This window comes from Fringilla coelebs (assembly GCF_963513975.1).
Source record: "Fringilla coelebs genome assembly, chromosome: 6".
Classification (NCBI taxonomy): domain Eukaryota; kingdom Metazoa; phylum Chordata; class Aves; order Passeriformes; family Fringillidae; genus Fringilla; species Fringilla coelebs.
The window spans coordinates 3,824,021-3,849,465 of record NC_140034.1 but is presented as its reverse complement, the minus strand read 5'-3'; the positions used below and the strand labels follow the sequence as shown (position 1 = coordinate 3,849,465).

Below are 25,445 nucleotides of genomic sequence, written 5' to 3'. Positions count from 1 at the left end.
ACCTCACTAATCCCAGGCAGTGCTCACTCATTAATTATAGACACATCCCCAATCCTCCTGGGGCCAATCCTGACTGGATCCCAGTGGCTTTGGGCTCAGCTCAGTCCTCCTGCAGCTCCTGCTAACCCAGGAGTGCACAGCTGCCTCACCCTGCTGAGCCCAGCCCTGTGCTCTCCATGACCTGGGGGAAAGAGGGGAAATTTAGGTCAGAAAAACAGAATAAATCCTTCCCTGGGAGGGTGGGGAAGGTGTCCATAGGGTGTCCAGAGAAGCTGTGGCTGCCCCTGGATCCCTGGAAGTGTTCCAGGCCAGGCTGGACAGGACTTGGAGCAGCCTGGGATAGTGGAAAGCATCCCCACCCTTAGCAGGGGGTGGAACTGGAAGGTCCCTTCCATCCCAAACCATTCTGGGATTCTGTGATCCACTTCTCTGGGAGATGAGGACAAAGAGAGGAAGAGGATGGTAGTGGGGAAGGCCCTGAGATTCCAGACCCAGCAGTGTGGACAGATTCCCCTTGGCTGTTTCACACACATGGCAGTCCCAGTTTGCAGAGATGGACTGCTCTGCACTGAGATTTGGAGGGGGGGAAGCACATCAGATTGCACACAAGCCTCAAAATAAGCTGAGTGCCTAAGCAAGCTGCTGAATATAAATGACTTCCTTAAAGCACACTAAAAGCCCCCTTTAGTCATCAGCTGGTCCCATAAGTGACAAAGCAGCTGATTAGAAACCCCAAATGGTCTATTTTTAAATAGAAAGCAAAGAAAACACTCTGAGCATGTTTGAGGGTTTATGCAAGTATCATTTCTCAATTTTGTGGGTTGGTTCCAGCACCCAGAAGGAACAAATATGTTCATTTTCAAGCATGTGTTTTCAGGTCCTTAGTAAAAAAAAAAAAGAGGCACTGTTGCTAGGTGGAAGTGGCTGGAAGACTTTCTTTTTTGATCTCAGAGCTATTTTCAGCTGGGTTTTTAGGCTTCTGGGGAGACAGTTTCCTTTTCTCCCCCTCAAAAAGAGGAAAAAAAAAAGGCAGCAGAAAAGGCTTGGAGAAAAGATAATGTTCTAATTCCAGCCTCTGCCAATGGCTACCTGTCAAGAGTGCTGCTTAGACAATTAATGTATTTTTATTAATGAAGGCTTAATTGCAGGTTTATTAGGACTGTTTTTCCACACTCCTCTTTAGAATAAAGCCATGGATATTCTGGCAGAAACCTGGGCTCCACGATGTGCAGCAAGAGCAGAGCAATGTGAGAGCCCCAGGGGTTTTGTGGGGTGAGGCAATTAAACCAAAGGAGCACATCTGGGCCACCACAGGGCACATCCAGTGACACCCAGCTCAGGAGGGCTGCCAGAGCCACCAGCCACAGATGGCTGATGGCACTGCTGTCCCCATGCAGCACCTGGTGAGCCATGAAGGCACAGCACAGAGAGCTGGGGAGTGGCCTGAGAAGGCTTTTCTCCAGCCTGCTGCAGACAGGGACACAGCACCTGCCTGGTACTGATGCCTCAGGTTTAGCTTTTCTATTTTTCAGGTTCTGTGCTGCTTCAGTGTGTGGGTCTGGGCTTCATATCAGGGGATGGTGAGCTCCCCATATTAGGGATGGTCCCTGCACAGAGCAGGGAGACAAAACAAAATTCCTGCTCCAGCTGGGCACCAAGGACAAATGACCCAAATCTCAGGCCAGGAGCACAAACTCCGTGGGCTGAAGAGAGAAAAACAAGCAGGGTGGGACTGCAGGGGCTAAAGCTGGGATGGGACAATGAACTGCAAGGTGCAAATGGAGCAGAACTTAGAAAAGTCAGAGACCCCATGACCAGCTGTCCATTTTGTGTCCATTTTGGTTCATTTTGGGTGCAGCCCTGGCTGGGCTCTTGTGCTGCCCAAGGTGGATCCATTGAGGCCTTTCAATAAATCCCTTCTTTATTCTTTAGCTGAGTCCAGTCTCTGTTCCAGGTCAGCCTCCACAAGGCATCAGCACCAAAACCCCTGTTCTCCCCTGGGAACACAGGGAGGGCTCAGCAGCCTCCCCTCCTCCAGGAATCAGCTCTCAGGCCCAGCTGCATCTCTGGCTCAACCACAGCCAGCCAGGCACAGGGGTGCATCAGCATCCATGAGTGATGAGCCTGGAAAAGCCATTTCATTCCTGCTAATGACTACAAAGGCTTTCCTGCAGCTCTCCTCAGAGGACCCCGAGCTTCCTCTCACAGCTGATGAAGCCACTTTGGTTCAGCAGCTAAAAGGAGCTGCTATAAATTATTTCTGCTATCAGCAAGAGCTCCTCTGCCCCTCAAATGACAGCAGGTCCTTCCACTCTGTCCCTCAGAAGAAAATGGGGAATGAGCTGCACTGACACCACTGAGCTGGCAAAGAATCTCCTTCATTCAGCCTTCCCAAATGCCCTCTGGAAAGCTATTCCAGGGCTGGTGTGAAAGCTGGTTTTGCCAGAGATGGAAAAAGGCACTGGCAAAGCTCCAGCCCAGCCCCCTGTGCAGGTGGTGTCTTTAGGTGAACCAGTTCCAGACCCAAAAGCTGGAATGTCACTGCTGGAGGATCCAGGAACACCAGCACATTCCACCCACCCACTCAGGCCTGAAGCTCATCTTAGCAACATTTTGCTGCTGGGCCACATCAAGGTCAACACAAATTCCCAGGTGCCAGGACCAGCTGAAATCGAGTTCTGGCTCTTGGCCACAGCTGCAGAGGAGCAGAAGGAACCACGTGCTGGCAAGAGAATCTCTGCCTGAGTGTTACAGGTTGTGCAAGACTGCCTTTCTTTGGCATTACTGATGTCAGAAGGGCAAACCCAGCTGTGTTTTCAGCCCAATTAGTCATCAGCAGAGTTATTTTTGGTTTCCCTTTTCCCTTCTTGAGGGGACAAGTCTGGGGATCTCCCCACTTTTGCCCAAACCAAACCAAAAATCCACCAAAAGCCCAGAATCCCTCCCCTCCCTCCTTGCAAATGCGAGGCACAGGAAGGAGGTCACGATCCTGACAGCAGCAAAATTCCCAGTGAATCCTTGACATCCTGGCAAGCTGCAGCAGTGGATAAAGCCCCAGTCACCCAAACATCCTGTTCCTCTGCTGGGCCTCACTTCCCAAAATTGCCACTTTGAGATTTGAGTGGCCCCAGGAATCACTCACCGAGTCTGTGCAAACGTCGCTGTTTTCAATAACATTGGCATCCCCAAAAACCTTCCCAATTTCTCTCTCCAGAGCTGCCAAAGACTCCTGGGCCTGTAAGGAAAAGACAGGATTAAAAAAAAGACATATTAAAAAAAAAAAAGAAGGAAGAAAGAAACAGGGAAGGCACAACAATTTAGCAAAGCCCCATCTCCCTGAGAGCACCAGAGACACAGGAAATCACTGCTCAGGAGGAAATCTGGTTTTTGCCAGATTTGCTCCAGGGACCAACCCATTTGCCAAGCCTGACATGTCTCCTTCACAATCAGCATGTTGCATGTCAGCCTGTCTGCATCTGAGAGCAATCCTACAGGGAAGTTTTAATAGTCTCACATCAGGTTATTAGGTAAAAAATCATGCAGTAAATTTCACAAGAGCAGGAGTGCAGGTCTCCAAAATCCTAACCCCTGCTCTGTATGTATGTAGGATATACCATGAACCATGGACATCAGCACAGCTGGCTTTGTATGTCAACACCCAACACAACCATCCAGAGCAAATGTTTAAAATTCTTTATTACAGCAGGGTTCCTTTAGCTTCTCACCTCCTCCAGTGCTTTTGTGATCATCTATCCCTGTCCAGGACAAGATAATCCCCCAACAGCATTTCCCACTCCAACCCTGGAAGAACTCAGCCCAGTTTGATACTATGCTGGAGGAACAAGGTGTTGCAGAGCCTGGAGTCAGAGCCCAGCCACTCCCCAGGCTGCTCCTGTCTCCATTTACCAATCCTCTCATGACACCTTTGTTTCTGGAGTGACAGACAGCACTGAGACCTCTCATGCTTCAAGATTTTCCACTCCAACCCATCTTGTCACTGAGGGAAAGCACAGGAAACCCACCTGTTTGTCCCATCACACTTGCACAGATCCAACTTTTAGGATTTGCAGTGGATATGTCCCCACAGGCAAAGGGGCAGATGCTTTGTAAAGCAGTTTGTAACCCCCTGCCATCTGAGAGTGGATTTAAAAACCTGTAGTGTGGGTGGAAGGCTGTTTTGTTAGGCTGGGGTTTCTTTTAAATAAAGAATTATTTGTCAGCCCCAAATCACCACTTGTACCTAGTGGCATAAAATGATCATGAACAAGGGAGTCTTTCAAGAAGGATGATTAAACAGAGCTTTTAGCTGCAGTTTTATCCTTTCATTTGATCATTATCATTTTAGCTGCAGTTTGATGCATTTCTGACATGCAGGTAGAGCTCTTACAGTCCCAGCCAGTGGAGCAAGACACTCCACTAGCTCAAATCGAGTTCCAAATCATCATTTCCAGCACTGCAAAACTACAGACATTGAGGGATTCTGCTAACATTTAAATGTGCAACTGCTAAGGGTCTCTGCTTACCTTGGGCAAGTCACCAGCTACTTTTTCTCTCTCATTTTGATCAACTTTGAGTTTTGATAGTGTTTCATTTAGCTGCGTTTTCAGCTGCAAAAGAGTAACCAAGCAAATCAGTTCCACTCAGGCACACAGATCTCCTCTGTCTGTCCCAGGGATTAACCCAGTGCACATGGACTGCAAAGGGAGTCAGATTTACTAACAATTACTGCACACAGGGGATTAGTGGACACGTATGATGAGGTTTACCAGGACAGTCAAGGAAGAGAGACTCCATCTGTAAAGATAAAGGTAAAGAATGGAAACTGCAGAAGACAAAAACGTGGTTGGCATTGGCTTCCTTATGAGTGGTTTCAACTTTGCCCCTCCATTCCAGGAGGAGCATCAGCCTCTCCAGCATCCTTATCAAGGGAGTCAGCCCAGACTCCAACTTAATTCACAGCAAATATGCAAAAATGAAGATTGTCATCTTGCTAGAGCAGGCTAAACAGTCTCTCTACTGCTGAATAAACTAAAAAGCTCTACTTATCAACTTAATAAAGCACCACTTACTACAACTATGTTGACTTAACCAGTCTGTTAATGGCACATCAAGGCACGAATCACTGACAGGGGGATATTAACTTGTCGATTGTGTTTAGATTCAATCCAAAACAGTGAAACTATTTCAGTCAAGAGGGATGAATACTTTGTACTGGCTGCAGTCAGTACTTAAACTGCAGCCTTTCCAAAGGATACACAGTTTTTTAAAGGATATTTTGATTGCTCTTCAATACAGCACACAGAACCAGCCAGAGCACTTGAGGCTTGAGCCTCAAACAGAAGTGCTAACAAGGAGCTCGAGTGCCAATTTTGTTGGATTTGTGCCTCTGAAGTGTGCTGTGCTAATGTTCACTATTCCTGCTGTCAATCTTCCTGGAAGCCAGCAGGAGATTAAAGGAGGGAACAATGGGCTACTCAGAGCCCTGAATTTTTACTGACTCCAAACCTACACATTGTGTTTGTCCCACCCTTGGAAGGCTTCCCCCTTTGGAGCACCTGGGCTGCTGAATGCTGGGCTTACACATTTTGAGGAAGCTCCTCTACAGTTTCACTTTTTCCTTGCTTACCTTTTAAATAGTGGGGAACCCATTCTGAAATGCCACAATTTCTATTCCTCAGCCTCCTGCAGAAGCCACTCACACACACTCAGGACAGACAGCATTCCTGAGCCAGCTGCATGGAGGTGGCTGTTTAACACATCCTCCCCAGCACAGCACCATCACATTGCACTCAAGCTGCCCTAGCAGGGAGCTCAGCTTTTAAAGCTTTTGTTGTGCACAGACATAATAAATTTTACTGATTAACTCCCAGATATGCATTCAATTCCCATTTTCCTTGCTTTCAGAATGAGAGGCTTTGCTTGCTGAGGCTAGTGCACCATTAACTTAAGCACATTGTTACTGTGGTGGTGGTGATTTTTCTAAATCAACTATTTCAGCCCAGTTATATCAGTGGCAGTAGGCTGGTTGTCCCATCATCCCACAGACATGGTGACAGGGACAACCCTCCCTAATTCTGGCTCAAAAGCAGGAAAGCACTGGCCAAACACAAGCAGAGGAAGGCTCTGACTGCTCCTGCAGCCTTAAAAAACAGGTCACTGAAACAAGTGAGAAGGAAAAGGGCTCAAAATGGAAAACCATGCATCCTTAGGTCTATCCTGTTAATCCAAGTCCTTCTTGAGAAAGCTGCTATAGGAGCATTATTGGCTGGAAGCATTTCTAGCCAAACAGGCTGGAACACATGCAAGCACCAAGCCAGCACAGCCATTCAGCCACAGCAGGGTGTCAGCAGCTGAATGGCTGAATACTCTGAATTCATCCAACTTTGGGTCTGGCCAATTTCTGTTCATACAGAGCAGGACGGAAAAGGCTCTGCAGAGTCAGAGCATGGATGGCCCTGCTGCATCCTCAAAAGCTTTGGGGGATTAAAAAACCCCACCAGAGGAGAATAATCCTCCAGTTAAACTGATGAGAGCACCACTTTTGTTGCTCCAAGGACATTACACTTGCTGCTGCATATGCCTACACTGCAAATCTTCTCAAGAAGTTTCAGGAATGAAAGTCTTACAGACTTTGGGAAAAAGTCTTAAGAACCAGACATGCTATTGTTAGGAGCAGAGAAAAGAGACAAATTGTAAAAGTCAGACTACATAAATGATTTCAATGGACAAAAATATCAGGCTGAAGAGGTTAGCAGAACAGACAGGATTTGAAATAAGTCTCTGCTTCAGACGTATGCTGGGAGCCTCGTTTGTGCCCAACAAGCTTCTTACCAAATTTAACTCTTCATTCTGTCTTACTGCTTCAGAATATGAATCATCAAGTTTTTTCTGCAATTCAGTCAAGAGATCTTTGAGCTGAAATGAAGTTTAGAGTTTTAGGATTTGTCTCCTTAGTATGCCCGTTCTCTTCTGCTCAGTTATTAGTGTGCTGCTCTACCCTAAGGTCACAAGCACACAAAACTCCTCAGCCACAGGGGCTAAGCACTAGGTTAGTTTGCCAGCCAACTGGTAACCAAAACAAAAAAAAAAATAGTACAGCTTGGACAATTATGTTTACCTCTCTGACTTCTGAAACATAAGTAGATCGTTCTATTTCTGCCTTTTCTAGTTCACTTTCCAAATGTTCTCTCTCTTTTTTAAGCTAGAAACAGAAAAACAGAGTTAAAACAGGTGTTTCCAGTGCTTCCCTGCAGTATCATTTGCTTGATTTATAATTGGCTCTAAATTTCTATCAGATATTCCACGATGTTTTGAGAGCATTTCAAGCCCAGCGATTGCACAGATTTAAACATCAGGCTGCAGATTTAAACATCAAAAACAAGACAAAAAGAGAAAGAATCAAGCCCATGATTGTCAACAAGCAGTGAACTGCTCAGCCTCCCAAGAAAGAGCCCCAGTGGGTGAGTACAGAAGTAAAACCCAGAACAACTTTTCTCTGCCTTTTAAAAACCCTGCCCCAAAGGCTCAGGTTAAACTGCAGCACAGCTTGGGAGAAGTTCAGATTTACAGCACAAGCATAAACTGTGTTTCAACAACATAAAGCTTCAAAGACAAGAAGAAAAAACCACCTGCACCTACAGTTTCAACTTCTTTGTTTTCTTCCTTTAACCTCTCCACCTCGTGCTGCAAAGAAGTGACCACGGAACGCACCTGCAGTTTGGGGGAAAAATAAAGATATTTAGTTGGGTTGGTCTGAGATAAACTCTGCATAAATACACAAGATTGTAGAAATTATCTATAATATTTTTTCCTAAATATCTAAATATTTTATCCTAAAAATATTAGGGATGAAATCAGAGTGGCTGAATAAAATAAGATGTTCACTCAAATAATTCAATTTACTGAGTCTACACCATTCCTACCTACTCCCAGCCCAAGTTCTCTGACACACTTAGAGCCCAGTGCTTGAAAGATTTGGAATAGAAACACTAATCCAGCTGTCCATTAGCCATGGTAAGGAAAATATCCTCCCTAGACTAGGAATACTCACCATGCATGGACCCAAACCCAGCATTTTTAGCCTTATTTGGGGCTGTGTAAGTGCAGCAGATGGCAGCACATCTATAGTTCCAGATCTGACAGCCTTTATAAGCCCCTCAAACAAGATGTTTATAAATCATCTGTTTGCTGCCAGACTCACACAGTGGCACTCAAATTTACTAAGCAGAGATACTTTAGAAATTACTTAAAAAAAAAAAAAAAGCTGTTTGACCTACTTTAATTCTAGATTAGAAAATAAACATAAAAGCCCTTTTTTCCTCCACTTTTGCTATCAACAGAGCCTTCCTAAAAAGAAAGCTTTACAGGCAATTACAAGTGTAATTAGTTGACCAGAATGGATTGAGCAGCACTTTAACAGCTTTCAGAAAACTGTTCTGATTCTATGATACTTCAATTTTAGCACCAAGAGTCCATATCTGCTCACAAATATACTCAGAAAAAACCCCTATGTGCTCAATAAAAACAGAGTCCAAGTTACCAGGATCAGAAAAATATATATATTCCTAGGCACACCAATGGGACACCTGTACAGTCAATCTTTGGCTTCCTATCCCATCAGCACTAATATTATTATTTATTATTTGGCTGCTTCCTGCAGCATCTGCAAAGGACTCCCCATCCCTGGAATTATCCAAGGCCAGGCTGGACAGGGCTTGGAGAAACCTGGGCTAGTGGAAGGTGTCCCTGCCATGGCAGAGGGTGCAACTGGCTGAGCTTTAAGGCCCTTCCAACCCAAACCATCCTGTGATTCTGTGACACAGATTTATCATAATGGTCAAAGACTTTATACCTGTGCTGTTTGTTTTTCTTGCTTCTGCAAAAAATGGCAACATAAATCTAAAGATATCAACAAATCCTCTTTCAGTCTCTTTAGTGGAAATACATTCCTTCACAAGTGAAAACCCAGCCTTTACATGAAGCAAAGTATCAGAACACCATTGATATGAGGAATCATTCCTATTATACTTGTTGCAGGCTTCACCTTTTTCATCCCCTGGTCATGCACACATCAAACCAGGCAGCCAGGGCTCTTCCACACCTGCCTTCACAGAGCTCAGACACCCTCTGTGACTTCAAGCAGAGCCTGCCTGGCTGCTGAGGAAAAAAAACCCCAACTTCAGAAATACCTGTTTAAGTTCCTTCTGTGATTCTTCAACTTTTATCTTCCATTTGCTTTCTTCCTCTTCCACACTCCTCTGTAGCCTTTGTAAAATCCCCTCCTAAGAAGAGAGAGGGATTTGAAAGCTCAGAGCAGAAGAAAGGCAGCTGGAACATCACAGAGGTGACCAGGCATCCCACTTACTGTCTCTGCCAGAACAGATTTGTATTTCTCACACTCCAGCTGCAGCAGGATGTGCATTTCCTCAGCCTCCTTCAACTTCTGCTCCATAGCCTGGCAAAGGAGGAAAGGCACCACAAGAGTCACATCTCAGTGGATGGATTTCAGTTCTGTTCATCTTATTTCAACAAGGTGGTATCACTCCTGGGTAGTTCTGCCTTTCCAACCCATGAAAAAATAACAGCAAGTGCAGTGTTCACCTACAACTCTTAATACTCAGTCACAAACGTTGAGTTACTGTAAAAAACCCCATTACTTTAAAAAAATAGAGTGGGGATTTTCAATTTGAGGAACTCACAATTCCACAAGGTACTTAGCAAAGATGCAAATACATTTCTGTCAATATCTGAACAGCAGGTTGCCCAGAGAAGCTGTGGCTGACTCATCTCTGGAAGTGTTCAAGACCAGGCTGGATGAGGCTTAAAGAACCTGGTCTAGTGACTGACAACCCTGACCAAGGCAGGGGGGCTGGAACTGGATGATCTTTAACCTAGACCATTCTAGAATTAATATAAAGCAATTTATTTTCTTGTGACTTGTGTGAGAACCTGAACTTCCCAACCCACAGCACAATTTGTGAGATTTATACTGGACAAATCCATTACCCACACACCAGCTGTCCATCTTTTGTACCTACCTTGGCATCTTCAGATCCTGAAGCCTCTCTCAGGTATTCTTTAGCCATCTTTTCAAAACCACATATCCACTCACTGTGGCTCTGTTGGGAAATCATTCAGTTAAGGCTGAGAATGACCTCAGGAGAGCTCTCCTCAGGACATTTGCCTCCCCACTGCTGGGGGAGCAGTGCCCCAGGTCCCTGGAGCTCACACACAGCCCCGTGGTTGTTGTTCAGCTGGCAGCAGCCCAGGAGCACGAGGGGATGAGACACACACACAGTTCAGGGGGGCCTGGATGAGCTGAAATGCAGCTGGGTGACAGAGGACTCCCTGCAACTGTCAGGGCTCTGCATAAGGAGTTGAAGATTCAAAGGAATCTTTCCCCCAATCCCTGAGCACTTCAAGCAGATGCTGTGTAACTCTAAGGTTGTTTTATAACCTTACAGAAAGTCCTTTCATCAGGGCACTTACTTTCACATTTGGGAACAACTTTAAATATGAATACTCAAAACCTCTAGGGGTTATAAATTAAATGGACCCGTGTTTCCAGACTCACTTGATGTTGTTCACCCCATCTGAACCCCATGAACATAGGGCATTTTCCCTGAAAAATCACTGAAATTCACCAAAAATCACTGAAAGCCACCAAAAATATAAAATATTAAATTGGAAATCAGTGCTTGGGAACAAAATAAAACCCCCAAAGTTGTATTAACTGTCACTGAGGCACTGCAGCTCCTCTGGAAAGGCTGGGAATACAGAGATCCCCACTGTGCCAGTGAGCAAACACAGCAGGCATTATCCACCCCTGAAAATTTATTATCTCAGTGAAACACTGAATAACACAGACAGGTAGGTCAGATGTTGGGGCATAAAAACCACAAGCTAATAACCTTTATTTTGCTCTTTTAACACTTCTTGAAGCAACCCATGCACAGCTTTGCTTCCCTGTGCAAGCACAGGCATCACCAGCGAGAGACACTCTCGCCCCACTGCAAAAACCTTGGGACAGAGGGGCTGTGAGGAAACACTCCAGGACAGCCCAGCCCAGCAGGAGCAGAGCTCCTGACCCCAGCAGGAGTTAAATAAGAGCCCCTTCTCTTACCATGTTGGAAGGAAGAGAGACTTTGGGGAAGAGCTTCTGGAGGAGCTGGCGCGTCTCCACCTCGGCAGCTTCCAAGTGCTGCTGCTTCTCCTAAAGCAAGAGGAGGGCACAGGTGACATTGGGCACCACACTCATCGACCTGGCAACAGCCTCTCCTCTGCCTACAGCAATTTACTTAACCCAGGAAGTCTTTTTCTAAGTGAGAAAGGAGCTATAGTCTCTAAAATTGCAGTAAATTGCTTCAGAAATGGGCACCAAATTGCTTCAGAATTTGGCCTTTGCATTTATTCTCACTTAAGCTTTTATTTTCTGAAGTTCTCCTCCAATCTAGCCTGTTTGTACAGAAATTACACCATTGTTCACTTGTCCACAACACAAACTGCACTGTGCTGAGTAACTACATCCACAGATTGCACCAGCCCTGCCACTGAAAGGAGCTCAAAATCAAATGGTTTAGTCAATCAACTATTTTTATTTTCTAATCTGTACTTTTAAAATAATTTTAGGTGTGAAAAAATCACCATAAGGTCACGTCACCACTTCGGAAACAGAGAATTAAAATCCAAAGGAAACTTTGTGTTAATGCACATTTGAACCAGGCCAAGAAAGTAAGACTTTCAAACATTACTTTTAAATACTCAAGAGGAAGCCACTTACGTCCTCTTTTCCCAACCCTGGATGCAATGGGAGATAATTATTAGAGCTGTGTGACAATCTCCAGGTGTTTTTTGTTAGTGCTCTGCAAAAATAAATACCCAGAGGCCCAGGCACCACAGATCTGTCCTTCCATGGATTTAACATTAAAAGCAGAGCAGCCACAGGACATGTGCTCGCTGTGCTTGTGGCAGATTGGGTTAGTTTAGCCATACAACACTCAGGCTCTCATTTAAACTGGAATGTAGAAAGCCTGAAACACTGCACAGAAGGGCAGCTTTCAGATAAAATCCTCCACTGATATTTGGGATTGTTTTTCCCTTTGACATCAGTGCCTGGCTGCTCTGAGTTCCTCTGCTGCAAGGGACCGGTGGTGTGAGCAGGTTGAGATTCAGAGACAGAAACAGACAGGAGACATTAGGTGGTGAGGCTGTGCTGGGTGTTAGTTGGCAGCAATTTAGGAGGCACCATGAAGGAGCAAAAGGCTGTTTGCTGAAGTCTTCCAGCTGCAGGAGAAAGCAGGCAAGCGTTAGCACACACTGAGAGCAGGGACAGGCTCCTGCCAGCGCAGAGCGGGGACGGCTCCAGACAGACACACAACCCCAAAGCAGAGCTCCTCTGCTCCTGGCTGCCTGACTGCTGCTCTTAGGGTTAGTTGGATGCTTTTTTTTTTTTTGAGTTCTGCACAGTGGCAGTTAACACTAAATCAGGCCCATGGCAAACACAAGCTCCTGTCAGAGCAATTCACATCCCATACCATTTTGAACATTGGTCCAATATTCCCTGGCAAGCTTCACGTGATTTCACAGAGGAAATTCACAGCTGTGGTGAGAATTTTCTGAGAAGCTCCCAGATTTTTTAATAATAATAATAAAGTCCTGGTTCTTCCCAGGTCCAACAGATTTGCTCAAGCACAGCCAAAGCCCAGTAGAAGAAAGCAGGTTGCTCACCAGCACAGCTTTTCATCTGGAGCTCCCCACAAATCAAAACCAATTCACAACAGCTCTAACAATTATGCAAACAGAAATCAAAAGTCAGCATGCCCACAAACTAACCATTAAAAAAAAAAACAAACAACCTAAAGACAACAGGAAGAAGCAGAGGTGAAAGTATATGAATGATCACTCAGAAGAGATTATACTTAAACTGCAGTAAAAGTTAAATGTCTCCATTTCACTTAAAGAACCAGCTGCAGATCTGCTTCTAGCTCAATGCATCATTTCTAGCAGTCAACATTACAACCTTGGCAGTCTTGTTCACTTTGTCCTGCAGCAATTTTTCAGTTGATGCCAATGCTTCCATTGCTTCCCAGTTTTTCTCCCGAAGGTCCTAATCATTTTTAGAAAGAATGATTTCAGTTCAGCCAATATTCAAACTGTTTTCGCTTTTACTTCAGAGAAATATTTCGCATTACATTCCACCATTTGCATTTAAATGCTGGTTACTGCAAGGTGATTTTGCTGGGGAGTATGACATACACTAGCAAAAACAAGTGTGATGTTCAAAGAGTCTGAATGTGAAGTGGGGGAGAAAAAAATGCCAATTTCTACCCAACCTGCCCCCGTGTCCAAAACTGATGCAAATGTTACTGCAGAGCGTTATCCCTACAGCGACCCCACACTTTGACTGCACTTGTAAGAAGAAAGAGGGAAGTTTTCAAAAGTAGTGAGGAACACAGACACCAAACCACAGATTACACAACAGAGTGTTAGGCATGTTGCAGTGCAGAACCCAGCATGGACCCAGGAGACATGGAGGTGTGCACATTTCCACCCCTGATCCTGCAACCGGACCTCAGCCCGAACCCCGGCGCTGATTTCGGGAAGGCGCGGCTCAGGGTTTGCAGCTCTCTCCACTGCACCCACAGAGAACTGGTTTGGTGCTCAGCAGCCCTCCTGGGAGGCTCTGGGATTTCAGAAGAGCTGAGCACATCCCAGATCCACGTGGGAAGGCCATGGTGCCGCCCTCCTGCGTCTTTCTTGGCGAGGTCATCAAACGTGTACTCCACAAGATGTCAACGCAATCACTGAGAGCCTGAGAGCTCTGCTAAGAGCAGCCTCACAGCTCCTCTCTAGGAAGGATGGTGGGGCCTTGCAGAAGGAGATTACAGTGCTTGGGATTTAGATTTCATTTTTCCCAACCCTCAGAGCAAATCTCCTTTAGCAAAGGGTTATTTTGGAGAGGTTGCATTTTGAATTCATCAGAAGCCTAGCAAGCACTACACTGGTTTTACTTAACCACTTCTATTAGCCCACAATCCTAAGGGCTGTTCACAGGATAGAAACACAACATTGGATAAAACTGAGAAAAAGCTGGGACCTACAGGCCTGGTCTGCCTTTAGCAGCAGCCAGACTTTGCCTGCAGCTCCAAGGGTATTGAGACCTTGTGAATCTGCAGGAAACAAACCTTCTGTTCTACCTTTCCAGCTCATCTGTCTGCTGAGACTCCTTAGCCTCTTTCTCTCCACTTTGTTTCTGCTCTTAAACAGCACTCCTTGCTCAAAAGTTCTCAGTATTTTCCTTAGATTGTCTGACTATTAAAAAATAAAGCTTATTGCCTGGTATTCATTCGATTTTACAGGGTATCAAAGAGAGACAGGTGAGATAAACACCCTGTATTTTAACTTTCTTCCATATAACTTTATAAAAGATAACACTCCCCTGTCCTGTACAGGTAATGCATTACAAGGAAGTAACTCCACAGCTCTGTGATGGAAGATACAATCTTTAGTTCCACCTACAAAGAACCCAGACTGCACCATCAGCATCTGTCGTGCAGGAAGGCTCAGTCCTTCACTTCCTTTGGAAAATCAGGATTAGCCACTCTTAGGAATGGGAAGAGGCAGATCTGAGCACCCTGAAGGTACTGCCTGCCCCACGTCCCCACACAAGGACCAGAACTCTGTCAGAGCACAGCACCTTTCCTCCTCCCACCCTCCCTGCTCTTGGCAAAGGACATGTTTCTGACCAGGGTTAACCAGGTTTGAATCCAAACCCAAGAACTTGCTGTGGGATGTGTCCCCAAGCAAATCTCCTTCCTCTCATCCAATCAACAAATTGTCCAGGAGCTGACACAACTCTGAGCAGTGAAGTCAGGTGTGCTGAGTCCCTCCCAAGAGGAAAGGAGCATCCAGGGACACAATAAAGCTGTCAGAAACACTCTTTGAAAAATGCCCCAGGCCTCAAGGAGTGCTGGGAACACAGGTTTGGTTGTTTTGGGGGGTTTTCTGGAGCGGTGGGGGAAGAATTTCCTTACGTTGTTCTTTTTCCTCTGCTGCTCAAAAGCATTTCTCTGAGAGGCGAGCTCGCTCTGGAGATGGGCAATTTCCTTTTCTTTGCCTGCAACCCTGAATTAACAAAGGGAACCACAAACAAGTCAGGAGACATTGAAGAAATTCCCAGTGAAGCACTGACACCCTTTCCCACACACTAACTTGCCTTCCCTTCCCTTTTCAGCTCTCTCTGAAAAGCTGTTTTCACTGACTTGGCAGCATCGCCTGCTTCCCACTGCTCCCTGCAGCACTCAGCCTGAGCAAACCCATTGTAAAGCTGTTGTTTGCCTACAACAGGCATCTGCACACATTCAGCAAGGCCATGGAAAGGCAACACATTAGCCGAGGGTAGAGTCAGCCAGCCCACGCCAGTACAACACCACAGAACAGGCACTGCCTGCTGGATGAGTGTTCCCTTTCAAGCACCTAATCCACAATTTGTAAGTCATTTAACTTGAAAGACAAATAATTCAGCCAGCCAAAAATGCATGACAGTGGCAATTTGCTTAGCACAATATAGCATTAGCTTCCACATAGTTATTTAATGTGCTTCAGCCTCACGTTATAACACACTTTTACCCCTGAGGTTTTCCCTGGAAGAGATTTCCAGATGATTTTGTAATAGGAACAACCCTCTGCTAAGCTGAAGTTCCAAGAAAAATGCCTGTCACTTTTGCTTGAAACACCAACATTTAACTCTTCAGCCATAAGCTGAGCTGGCATGCATTCAAAATAACATCAATCAAGGCTTGCTTCTATGGTGGGCACAACATATTGCCAGCACTGTCTGCAGGAGATTACACCTGAGGATTAGCAGTGTGAGCAGAATCTCCCATGCTCAACCTCTATTAGACAGTAATTTAATTTATTTCTTTTTTACTGGCCACTTCATATCGTCTGATATTGTACATTTGGGATTTATTTCTAAATTTCCTGAACAATTAAGTGAACTGAATCAATTCTCTAATGCATTCAACAACCTGGCAGTACTCACACTTGCAGAAGCTCCTCACTTTGGACAGCCAGAGATGCCTACAAAGAGATCAGAGATGTGTTAGGAGCAGAGCAGCAGCAAAGACCAGGATCTGCCTTGTTCACCAGGCACTGCTGCAACACCAGAAATCTGCACTCTGGCCCTTTGAGGGAATCCTGTGCAGCCTCCTCTGGCCAGGAACACAGCAGGCATAAGGAGCACAAGGCTGCAAATCCACATGGTAAAAGGAAGCAGGAACAGATGTGCAACAGCCACAAAAGCTGGCTCAATACAACCCAACCCCAAAGGTGCCCCTGGACTTCCATGGGCAGTACAAGTCCTGGTTTTCCATGCAAGCTACCACCACCCACTTTTGACTTCTCTCAGTAACACTGCAATTGGAAGCTGTACCTGTTTGCAGTTCTCCTGCTTTAATTCCTGTATCTGAGCTTTGAAAGATTCATTTTCTTTTTGCACATCCTGTTGAAAGAAAAAAGGCAATATATACTCATGTATAAATAGATATACACCCACAATATACACACTCCTCAAGACAAGGTGCTTCTATCAAAACTTTACCTACCTGTAACTGTTTTACTTGATTTGCAATTTCTCTCTCTTTTTCTTCCACCATAGCTTTCAACTTCTTCATTTGTTCTTCTTCCCCTTTCAACCTGCAGAGATGGTTTAGAAAGTAAGGAGAAAGGGTTAAAGTAGGGGAAAAAAATGCTAAAGAATTTATGCTAAAAAGGGACAGCCACTCAAAGTGGGGCAGAAGATAAATACATTTTGTGTGTTGAGGCTGCCTCGGGTACCACACACCAGAGCTCTGCTGGGAGAGCAGCACAGCCCAGGAGCTGCTTTGCAGACAGAGCCCTTTCTGGCACAGTCTCATACAACCTTCCTCTGACTTGGAGCAGCCAGACAAAGCAGAGGAAAGCCTGGCAGCATTTCTCCATAAAACAGGAGCTGGAGAATTGGCTATTGCATCTCAGCCTGAAAATGGCACAAATCGGATCTGTTCGCTGCTGCCACCAACTGAGCCACAGGCACTGCAACCTCCAACAGGCTGAACAGCAGGAGGAATGAGCACCAGCCATGAGAAGCAGCAGCAGTTCCACTGGTTAATAGAGCCCTGGGTGCACATTCCCAGTGTGAGAGCAGCACAGCTCAGGGCAGGGACACCAGGCATGGCAGCAGCCACCGGCACGAACAGCTCACTTTAGCAAAGCCCGTGAAATTCCTGACAGCAATTCAAACATTCCAGCTGAAGATAAACTCAATGCATATTCCCAGCAGGCACTTGAGGAAGTGCTACTCTGCATACTCACAGGTTCTCCATGTCCTGGACTTGGGATGCAGCAGGTACCTGAAAAAGTAATTCCCAGTCTCATTTTGATGGCACAGTTTTCAAATGAACAGAAGCTCTTTGCACGAGAAGGGGCAACACACAGCTTGCAAGAGACTTGCCAAAGAAATACCAGGAATTTTGCATCAGGCATTGCTCCAAGAATATCTAATCACATAATGGATTTCAGAAACAGAGCTTACACTAAGCATCCCAAACTTCACACCAGCCAATTGCTCTCCATTCCATCTTCCCCCTGGGATAAATGCCTGTGTCTAGACATCCACCCAAAATAAAAGTTCAACTCAGTCTCCTCCTTTTAGCATCAACAAAAATCCAAACTGAGCCAGAACACCACCTTATTGGAAAAATTCTTCCATTAAGTAACACCTGGCTTCGAGGTTGTCCAGTTGCTCTCAAGTCCAGTGCAGAAATCAAAAGCCAAAATATTCCAGCCCCAGGGAAAGGCAGGAAGGAGTCACAGCACAGCCTGACCACTTCAAGAGATGCTGTTACATTCAGTTACAACCAAAGCTCCTGCATGACCAGAGCCCTGCAGAGATGCTGCTTCAGCCTGGCAAGGAGGTGCTGGGACACAGCTGGGGCTGTCTGTGAGCTCCAAGGCTTTCAGACCACCAAAGCTCCTCTTTATGTACAGTATCATCCCAGTAAAAACCTCCCAGAACTTGCTAGCCATGTAAAACCTGCTTTGGATGAACACAGCTGAACTATTGGGCTCTCTGCATTATAAACAGCTTAGTCAAGTTGGATTTAAAACATCTCTAAGTTGAAGCCAATGCAAATCCTCTGTGTGAGGTAGAGGAGAAAAAACAGCTTCCTGTTCAACCAAGCAACATTCCCAAACCACATCCACTCTGCAGGCTGTACCTGTTGGAGTTGTTGCAGGTTCTGTTGCTCCAGCTCCTGAACTTTGCTGGTCAGTTGTGCAATTGTATCCTTCTGACCCTTTGGACAGATAAAAGGCAAAGTCAGATGTGTGGCTTTATTTTTGCCAGCCAGACAAACTGCAACAGAACTTATTTCCCTTCAAAATATTAAAGCAGCTTACCTGCAGACATTCTCCTTTCTTAACAATCTCTTTCTCCTTCTCTTCCAATAAGGCCTCCATGGTTTTCACCTGCTTTTCCTTCCCCTTCAACCTGTGCCATTGAACACAGACAAACACAGCATAAACCCTTTGCTCTTTCATCCATCTGGGAATAAAACATCCTATGATTTACAGCACCTAACAAAAGCAGATCTGTGATCAAAGGCACAAGCACAATTCACCTACTAAAAACCAGTGTGTGAGCACTTCTACCTCAGCCTGGGTTAGCAGGAGATGCCCTTGATCAATGGCACTGCTCATTAGGTGAAAGCAAACTCTGTGCTGACACATTGCAGGGGTTTCACAAATGTGTGCCCTCCTCATCCAAGGGACTGAATGATCATTTCCCCACCCCTACAGCTCAGGTGTTACCAAAGCAGGTTTTCCACCCTGCCTTGCCTACATCCCTCCATCCTGACTTGAATTTAAGGGGTCAGTAAGGGGTGCACAGGGCAGACCAGAAATAACAACTGCACTTACAGAGTCTGAAGTTCTTTGACTTGTGATGTTATTGTCACCTAAAGAAAATAAATCAGCACTTTAGTTCAATGCACATGGAAAAGGCACACAAATGCTAAAAATTGCTCTATGAAGAAACACAGGGAAAAACTATCAGACATTTTCAAAAGAGGCACCATTTATTGCAGTAAGCATAAATGCACTTTTTTTTTTAATTACAAGGCACCAAGTGTCTCCAACTATTTACATTCCCCACATTTAAAAGGTGACTTCCAGAGCAGCAAAGGAAACAGTGCAAATGGGAACAACAAGCAGGGCCACAGGAGACACAGAGGAAAAAGCAGAGAGTGACTGGGACCATCACCTCACTGGCAACTGCAGCTCCAACCACAGAGATCATCCCTGGCCACTGAGAGCTTTGCATAAGGAAGAGCTTTTTGGGTGCTCTCTGAAAAGTCAGCACTCCCTTAAATTCCCATTCTAAGGCTGAATATGGATTGGAGATGGAAGATTTAGTGGGAATGTTACTTTTGAATGCTGTGTGAAAGTGGTTACCTGTCAATCCTCTACCACAACACAGCAGGAGTTTCAGACATTCCCAAAAATCTCTCTTCTGCTTGCAGGAGACCAAAAGGTGCTCAGATACATCACCTTTGGAGCAAGCATCCCTCACAGAGCATTCCAGAAACAGCAAATCTAAATTGCATTTTTTTTTTCTGGGCTCTGACAGCTCCAGGGAAGGAAATACACACAAATAACTCCCTCAGTTCCTGGAAATTTGCTTTGGAGGAAAAGCCCAAGAAGGAAACACATTGTGAAGCTTTGCCTAAAAAGGACAAAACTCTAACACTAAGAAGGGGGTGACATGTTGGAATGCAGCTAGAGGGACTGAAAAGAGTGCAGACCAAAATCACAACCCACACAAACAAGCACACTTCCTGACAGCACAATGGACTGAGCTGCCTGCAGAATGGGCTCCCTAAGGAAACATGGGCTTCCCTTGCTTTGGATGCCAGACAGCAATCATGCAAAAAAAACCACTCTCCTCCATCCCTGCATTCCTGACAGCTAAAGTAAAACTGACTGTGCCAAGATTGAACTCTTTTTGGGCACTGGGGAAAAAAAAACCCAAAAAAACCAAAAACCAACAGTCTTAGGTTTACCTGGGCCTGTGGTATTGCTCCAGCAACACAGAAAGGCCAGAACAGCAGCAGTAACTTCAGCACTTGAGATTTCCAAGTTGCCAGCCCCCAAGGATGCCCCAGGGTTTCATGTTTACTACAGGGACAGCGTGCCCAGGCAGAGCTGATGTTGCAATGCATTAAGCTATAGCAATTCTTGGCAAATTTCATCCTAACAGCCCAAAAAGCTCAGGCTTCCAGAGGTGTGTGGTTTCTGAAGGACATCATTAATTATCCTACATTTTTATGGCTTTATATCCAAGAAGAGTGTAGCTCCAGCATGATAAAGTTCCTTACCCAAGGACAGTCACCAGTGAAACAGAACACACTAGAACAGAAACAGTGAGCAGCACATCCAAGGCAAGGCTGGTTCACACTGCTGCCACTAAAGTATTTTACCTGTTTTTCCATCTCAAGCTGGGAATTTCCTACTTCTTCTTTCAGAGCCTCTATTTCCTGTGTCAAAGCCTTTTCAATGACAAAACAAGACAGGGTTGGACAATGGAAACACAAAAACACCACAAAAATGGATGCTACAGATTGATCACTGTAGAATGCCATGCAGTAACAGACAAATGTGGTTGTGGCACCAACACACAAAGGAATTGCAGGGATTGCACAGGGATACCTGAACAGTCTTCTCCTTGTTTGCTACTTTTAGGATTTCAGCTTGTAGGAGTTCTTCCACTGATTTTATTTTTCCATCCTTCTCGTGGATCCTTAAAAAGAGCCAAGAAACAAAAGCTGGCTGAAAAAAATGTGCTGCTTGAGCAAATAAACAAAATTTGGTTCTGCTATCACATCACATCCCATCACCAGCCTCAGGGATCCACAGTGGGACCAGGCAGGAGGAACAAATAGGGAGAATAAGACTGGGACTAGTGCAGAACCAGCTGGCTCTATATGACCAGCAGTTCACATACTAAATCAATATTATTACAGTCAAAAAATGCAAATTAAGATATCAAGAGTGCCTGGAATGACACACACTTAAAATCAGCCTTTACTGGACATTCCAGCAAAGTATTTATCAACTTAAAACGCACAGGGGACAATCCCACTCCTTTTCAAGTGCCTATTGAACAAAAATGATTATCTGACAAATCAGAGCAATTCCTCATCTAGTCAAAGCCAAGTTTATGAAATTTAACTGCTTAGCAGAGCAGCAACTGGATTTTCAGCAGGTATTGATCTGGTGTGACATGTTTCAAAAATGGAAATGCTTCCTGCCACACACACACACTTCACCCAGCCAAAAGCCAATCATTTCAGGGAAGCAATACACTTCTAGTCATGGAATAAAGACAGAGAGAATTAATCAGAAATTAAATCTGTGCAGTAACTTACACTTTCTGCAGTTCCTCCACCAGTGATTGGAAGGAAACCTGTTAAAAACAAGAGTTTCATCTTAGGAAAAACAGAACAGAGTAAAACAATCTGTGACTGTTGAGGGGTGAGGAAAGGGAGCTGGAGCTCTCTGCCACTGGATGAACTATGTAGCAGCCTAATATTTTATTTATCTGGCTGCTCCTGGGAAAATTAGTCTCCAGCTCCTGGCAAACCAGTAATACACTCAGCTTGCTGCAAGTTCCAGGAAAACAAAAGCAAACCCACACCACCCTTAGCAGGAGAGGGTGAGGTTCAGGACCATCATTTCATCAGCTGTCCTTCAATACTGACACCACTGTACATCTCTACAGGGTCACTGTGCCTCCCCTCTTCCACACCTGATTTTCTAGGAGCTAATTGCCCTCCTGAGGTGGCCAAGCAGAGCTGGATGTCAGGGAAAGGCACTTCCTGACCAGCACATCAAAAGTGACAGCACTGTGACAGTGTTACTGAGCAGAAACAAGGAGGAGGGGGACAAGTGACACCTGCAGAGTGTGGACTGACTGTGGGAAGCTCAAACATTCTTCATGAAGCTGAGGCAGTACAAGCTGCCTGCCAGCCATGCCTGCTGCTCCAGGCTTCTGTAAAAGGAGATCCAAAGGCATCTCAGAGCATGGCAAACCCAGAGAATTCACAGAATCACTGGGTTGGAAGAGACCTTCAAGATCATCCAGTCCAACACCTCAACTCACCCCTGGCCCCCAGTGCCACATCCAGGCTTTGTTAAACACACCCAGGGATGGGGACTCCACCACCTCCCTGGGCAGAGCATTCCAGAACTTTTATCACCATTTCTGGAAAAAGCTTTTTCCTGATATCCAACCTGTATTTCCCTTGGTGCAGCTGGAGGCTGTGTGCTCTGGTTCTGTCAGTGCTGCTGGAGAAAGAGCCCAACCCCAGTTGATCCCAACTTTCAGGAGTTGTAGGGAGTGATGAGGGCAGCCCTGAGTCTCCTCTCCTCCAGGCTGAGCACCCCCAGCTCCCTCAGTTGTTCCTCACAGAACCCCTTGTGTTCCAAGCTCCTCACCAACCCAGCTGCCCTCAAACTCAAACCAACCCCAAGCAGCAGAGACTGGATCCTGAACATCTGCCCTGCTTCTGACACTTCTGCAAAGCAAAGATTTGACAGAAGCATCAGCTCCCAGACCAAGGCTGAAAGAAAACAGGATGCTTTGCCAACAGGCTTCAAAGACATCTCCACCTTCTTCCCTTGACTTTTGCAACCACAGCAAGATTCTTTCAGATTTAGTTTAGGTGTAATAAAAGTTTTAGATGAAAAGTACTACCTGCTCTGATTGCTGAATTTGCAGGCTTTGAAGTTCTTTTCTCAGAGATGAATTCTCCGTTCTCAGGGCCTTTGAAAGCAGACACAGAGATAATGAAAGCCTCATTTGTGGGGGAAAAAAGTGTTAAGCTTGACAGAAAAGTAATTTCTTTTAGAATAAGTGAAAGACTTTGAAAGTCTGGAAGAGACCCCCCTCTGCAAGTGTTGGAGTCAAAGTATTCAACAGACTAATTATTCACCATGGATAACTTGGAGTGGACACTAATTTATAGGAAATTAGGGCAAGGTGGGAGTGTTGTGACTGAGCAGAGAGGTCAGAAAAACAATTGTAACAAATCATGTTACAGCCCATCTTTTGTACAGCCCATTTATTTCTATCTATTTACATAATACTGGGATTCTCCCACAGACAGGCTTCTCACCACTCTGGGAACATAAATAAAAATTATATAACACCACAGGCTTTAACAGTCTAGATCCTACTCTAGAGTCAATAATAACATCAAAAATATGTAAGAATTCAAAGATGCCTCTGTACAAAAGAGCACTACAAGAATAAAAATCACATAATCTGAACATCACTGTCAGCATTATTAAAAAATTGTAAAATATTATATCAAACAAATAACTTGCAAAATACCACCATCCCTGGGGGGATTTAAAAGCCACGTGGCTCTGGCACTTGGGGATGTGGTTTGGCAGTGCTGGCCATGGTTGGACTTGCTCTCAGAGGGTTTTTCAGCCTAAAGGAGTCTTTGGGGTGCTCAAAGCTTTGGCTGCTCTCTAACCTCAGGGTTTGCAACCCCTCCCCAGCACAGGGCTGGCAGCAATGCCCCTGGAATTCAGGCATCTTAAAAAGGGAACATTGTCTTGGCTGTGCTCAGGTGGACACAGTTCTCCAGCAAGAGGCAGCTCCAAACAGACAGGGATTTCTGTACTGCCTCTCCAGGCTTCTCATCACTGCCTTCCTTATAAATAAACAGGAAGGAAATAACTTTATCACCATCCCAGAAATGTCACTAGTTCATAATCCACTTAACCCTTCAGATTATCAACTAAGACCAAAAAAAAAAATGGAGTTTTACAATACCAAATTTTTACAAAACACCCTTTACTCAAGGGAGGTTTGTTGGGGATTAAACCAAATGTACAGCTCTAGAAATATATTCCCATTATTCCAAAGGGCATTTTAGCAAAATCTGCCCTAGACTAAGCAGAGACAAACTTTATTTACTTATACTTTACTTATTTATTCTACTCCACTGATGCTCATGCTTAGTCTGTCTTACAGAAAAGGTTTTAACCTCATCTTCACAAGGTGCTTTTCCTGTTCAGAAAAAATTCAGACAACTGTGAGCACTCCAACATTCACTTTGCACAAGAGCACTTAATCTCTGTTTCCCCATCAAAAGATAATAAGAGGGATTTTACCTTCAGCTCCTCCTCTTTAGTAGCCACCTGGATGAGTCCTGCCTCAAGCAGCTCTTCAACTGTCTTGATTTTATCATCCCTCTCTCTCATGCTGAAAAAGCAAGAGTGAAAATTAAGAAAAAAGAGAATTTAACTCTGAAGGCAGTTAGTTATCAACAGTAACCTTACTGCCACCAAAATAATTATTTCAGCTTCTGATTCAAAACAAAGTTTCTTACCTTTTTTCCATCTGCTCTATCAAGTCTTTATTTGTCTATGAAGAAGAAAAAAAATAGGGCCATCATTAATTGGATCAATAATGGTTTGGGATTTAAAAAACAAATAATTGGAAAACTTAACCAGAAGCTTGGTTACAACACAAATCCAGAAAGGAAAACAAAGTAGGGAGAGAAAGTTCTCCTGGCATGTGTCTAATACTGATGCTGGAAAAACATCAATCTTTCAGTGGAGGGACAGATCCAGCCCAAATGTCTTGATGGTTTTACACTGCTGGACTTGCAGCCAGCTCAGTACCTGAAAAATCTGCCTCTTTTGAGCATTTATCAGAACCACAAGCTCCACCTGAGTCTCACTCAGCAGAACATCTATGATTCCTCAACAGCACACTGTGAGAGACCAGGTGGGAAACACAAACCAGCTTGCAAGCAAAACCAGCTCCAGTCCTTCAGCCAGGAGAGCAGACCAGGCAGAGCCAGGTCTGGTTCTCCACCAGGGGAGAGGGAGCAGTTCCAGAAGGGAGCACAGGAGAAGTTTCCTGTCCTGCCAGTCTTTTTCCAGTGTTTCAGGAATTTTTCTCATTCCACAATGTGCAAAGTTAGGGATGTTCATATGGATCTCCCAGAGAACACCCCAAAGGAGATGGAGCTGAACAACACAACAGCTTTGAACCTGCAGCATCCTGTGAGCCATGGGCAAAAACACACAGAGCAGGAGGCAAAAGACATCACAATGTCAAGAGTTTTCTAATTCCAAGGGTCAGAGTGGTTGCACAAATAAGTTCTTGCTTGTGTTAAGCTATATGAGTCTTCAGGAGTGGGGAAAAAAATCCAGATTTTGCTTGGACACTTCTGACTAGGTCTACAAGGCAGTCACAACTGCCTTACTTGACCCTCCACAGAAGAGAAAATACCTAAATAAGCATCAGCTTTTGCCATCAACCAGCTCAGCCTACAGCCAGGTTAAGAAAAAAACACTGGAGAAATTAAAAGCACAGAAGATATTTG

At 44.9% G+C, this 25,445-nt stretch overlaps 1 protein-coding gene across 5 annotated transcripts in view; it reads right to left on the bottom strand.

Moving 5' to 3' along the window:
* The window catches only part of KTN1 (kinectin 1), a 77,400-nt gene that overhangs the window by 4,205 nt on the left and 47,750 nt on the right, over window positions 1–25,445 (bottom strand). For 2 of the 5 annotated variants that reach the window (XM_084207654.1, XM_084207655.1), the window contains exons 19-42: window positions 24,441–24,475; window positions 24,223–24,313; window positions 22,793–22,861; window positions 21,465–21,502; window positions 20,746–20,836; window positions 20,517–20,585; window positions 18,958–18,995; window positions 18,439–18,529; window positions 18,258–18,335; window positions 17,353–17,390; window positions 16,605–16,695; window positions 16,433–16,501; window positions 16,043–16,080; window positions 15,033–15,123; window positions 13,019–13,105; window positions 11,123–11,212; window positions 10,038–10,118; window positions 9,365–9,454; window positions 9,189–9,281; window positions 7,639–7,710; window positions 7,118–7,201; window positions 6,832–6,915; window positions 4,524–4,607; window positions 3,143–3,235 (exon numbers count right to left, since the gene is read on the bottom strand). In XM_084207654.1, the coding sequence (XP_084063780.1) occupies window positions 3,143–3,235; window positions 4,524–4,607; window positions 6,832–6,915; window positions 7,118–7,201; window positions 7,639–7,710; window positions 9,189–9,281; window positions 9,365–9,454; window positions 10,038–10,118; window positions 11,123–11,212; window positions 13,019–13,105; window positions 15,033–15,123; window positions 16,043–16,080; window positions 16,433–16,501; window positions 16,605–16,695; window positions 17,353–17,390; window positions 18,258–18,335; window positions 18,439–18,529; window positions 18,958–18,995; window positions 20,517–20,585; window positions 20,746–20,836; window positions 21,465–21,502; window positions 22,793–22,861; window positions 24,223–24,313; window positions 24,441–24,475 (1,785 nt within the window). The remainder of the gene's footprint in view (window positions 1–3,142; window positions 3,236–4,523; window positions 4,608–6,831; window positions 6,916–7,117; window positions 7,202–7,638; window positions 7,711–9,188; window positions 9,282–9,364; window positions 9,455–10,037; window positions 10,119–11,122; window positions 11,213–13,018; window positions 13,106–15,032; window positions 15,124–16,042; window positions 16,081–16,432; window positions 16,502–16,604; window positions 16,696–17,352; window positions 17,391–18,257; window positions 18,336–18,438; window positions 18,530–18,957; window positions 18,996–20,516; window positions 20,586–20,745; window positions 20,837–21,464; window positions 21,503–22,792; window positions 22,862–24,222; window positions 24,314–24,440; window positions 24,476–25,445) is intronic. The other 3 variants (XM_084207656.1, XM_084207658.1, XM_084207657.1) reach the window with 3 other exon arrangements.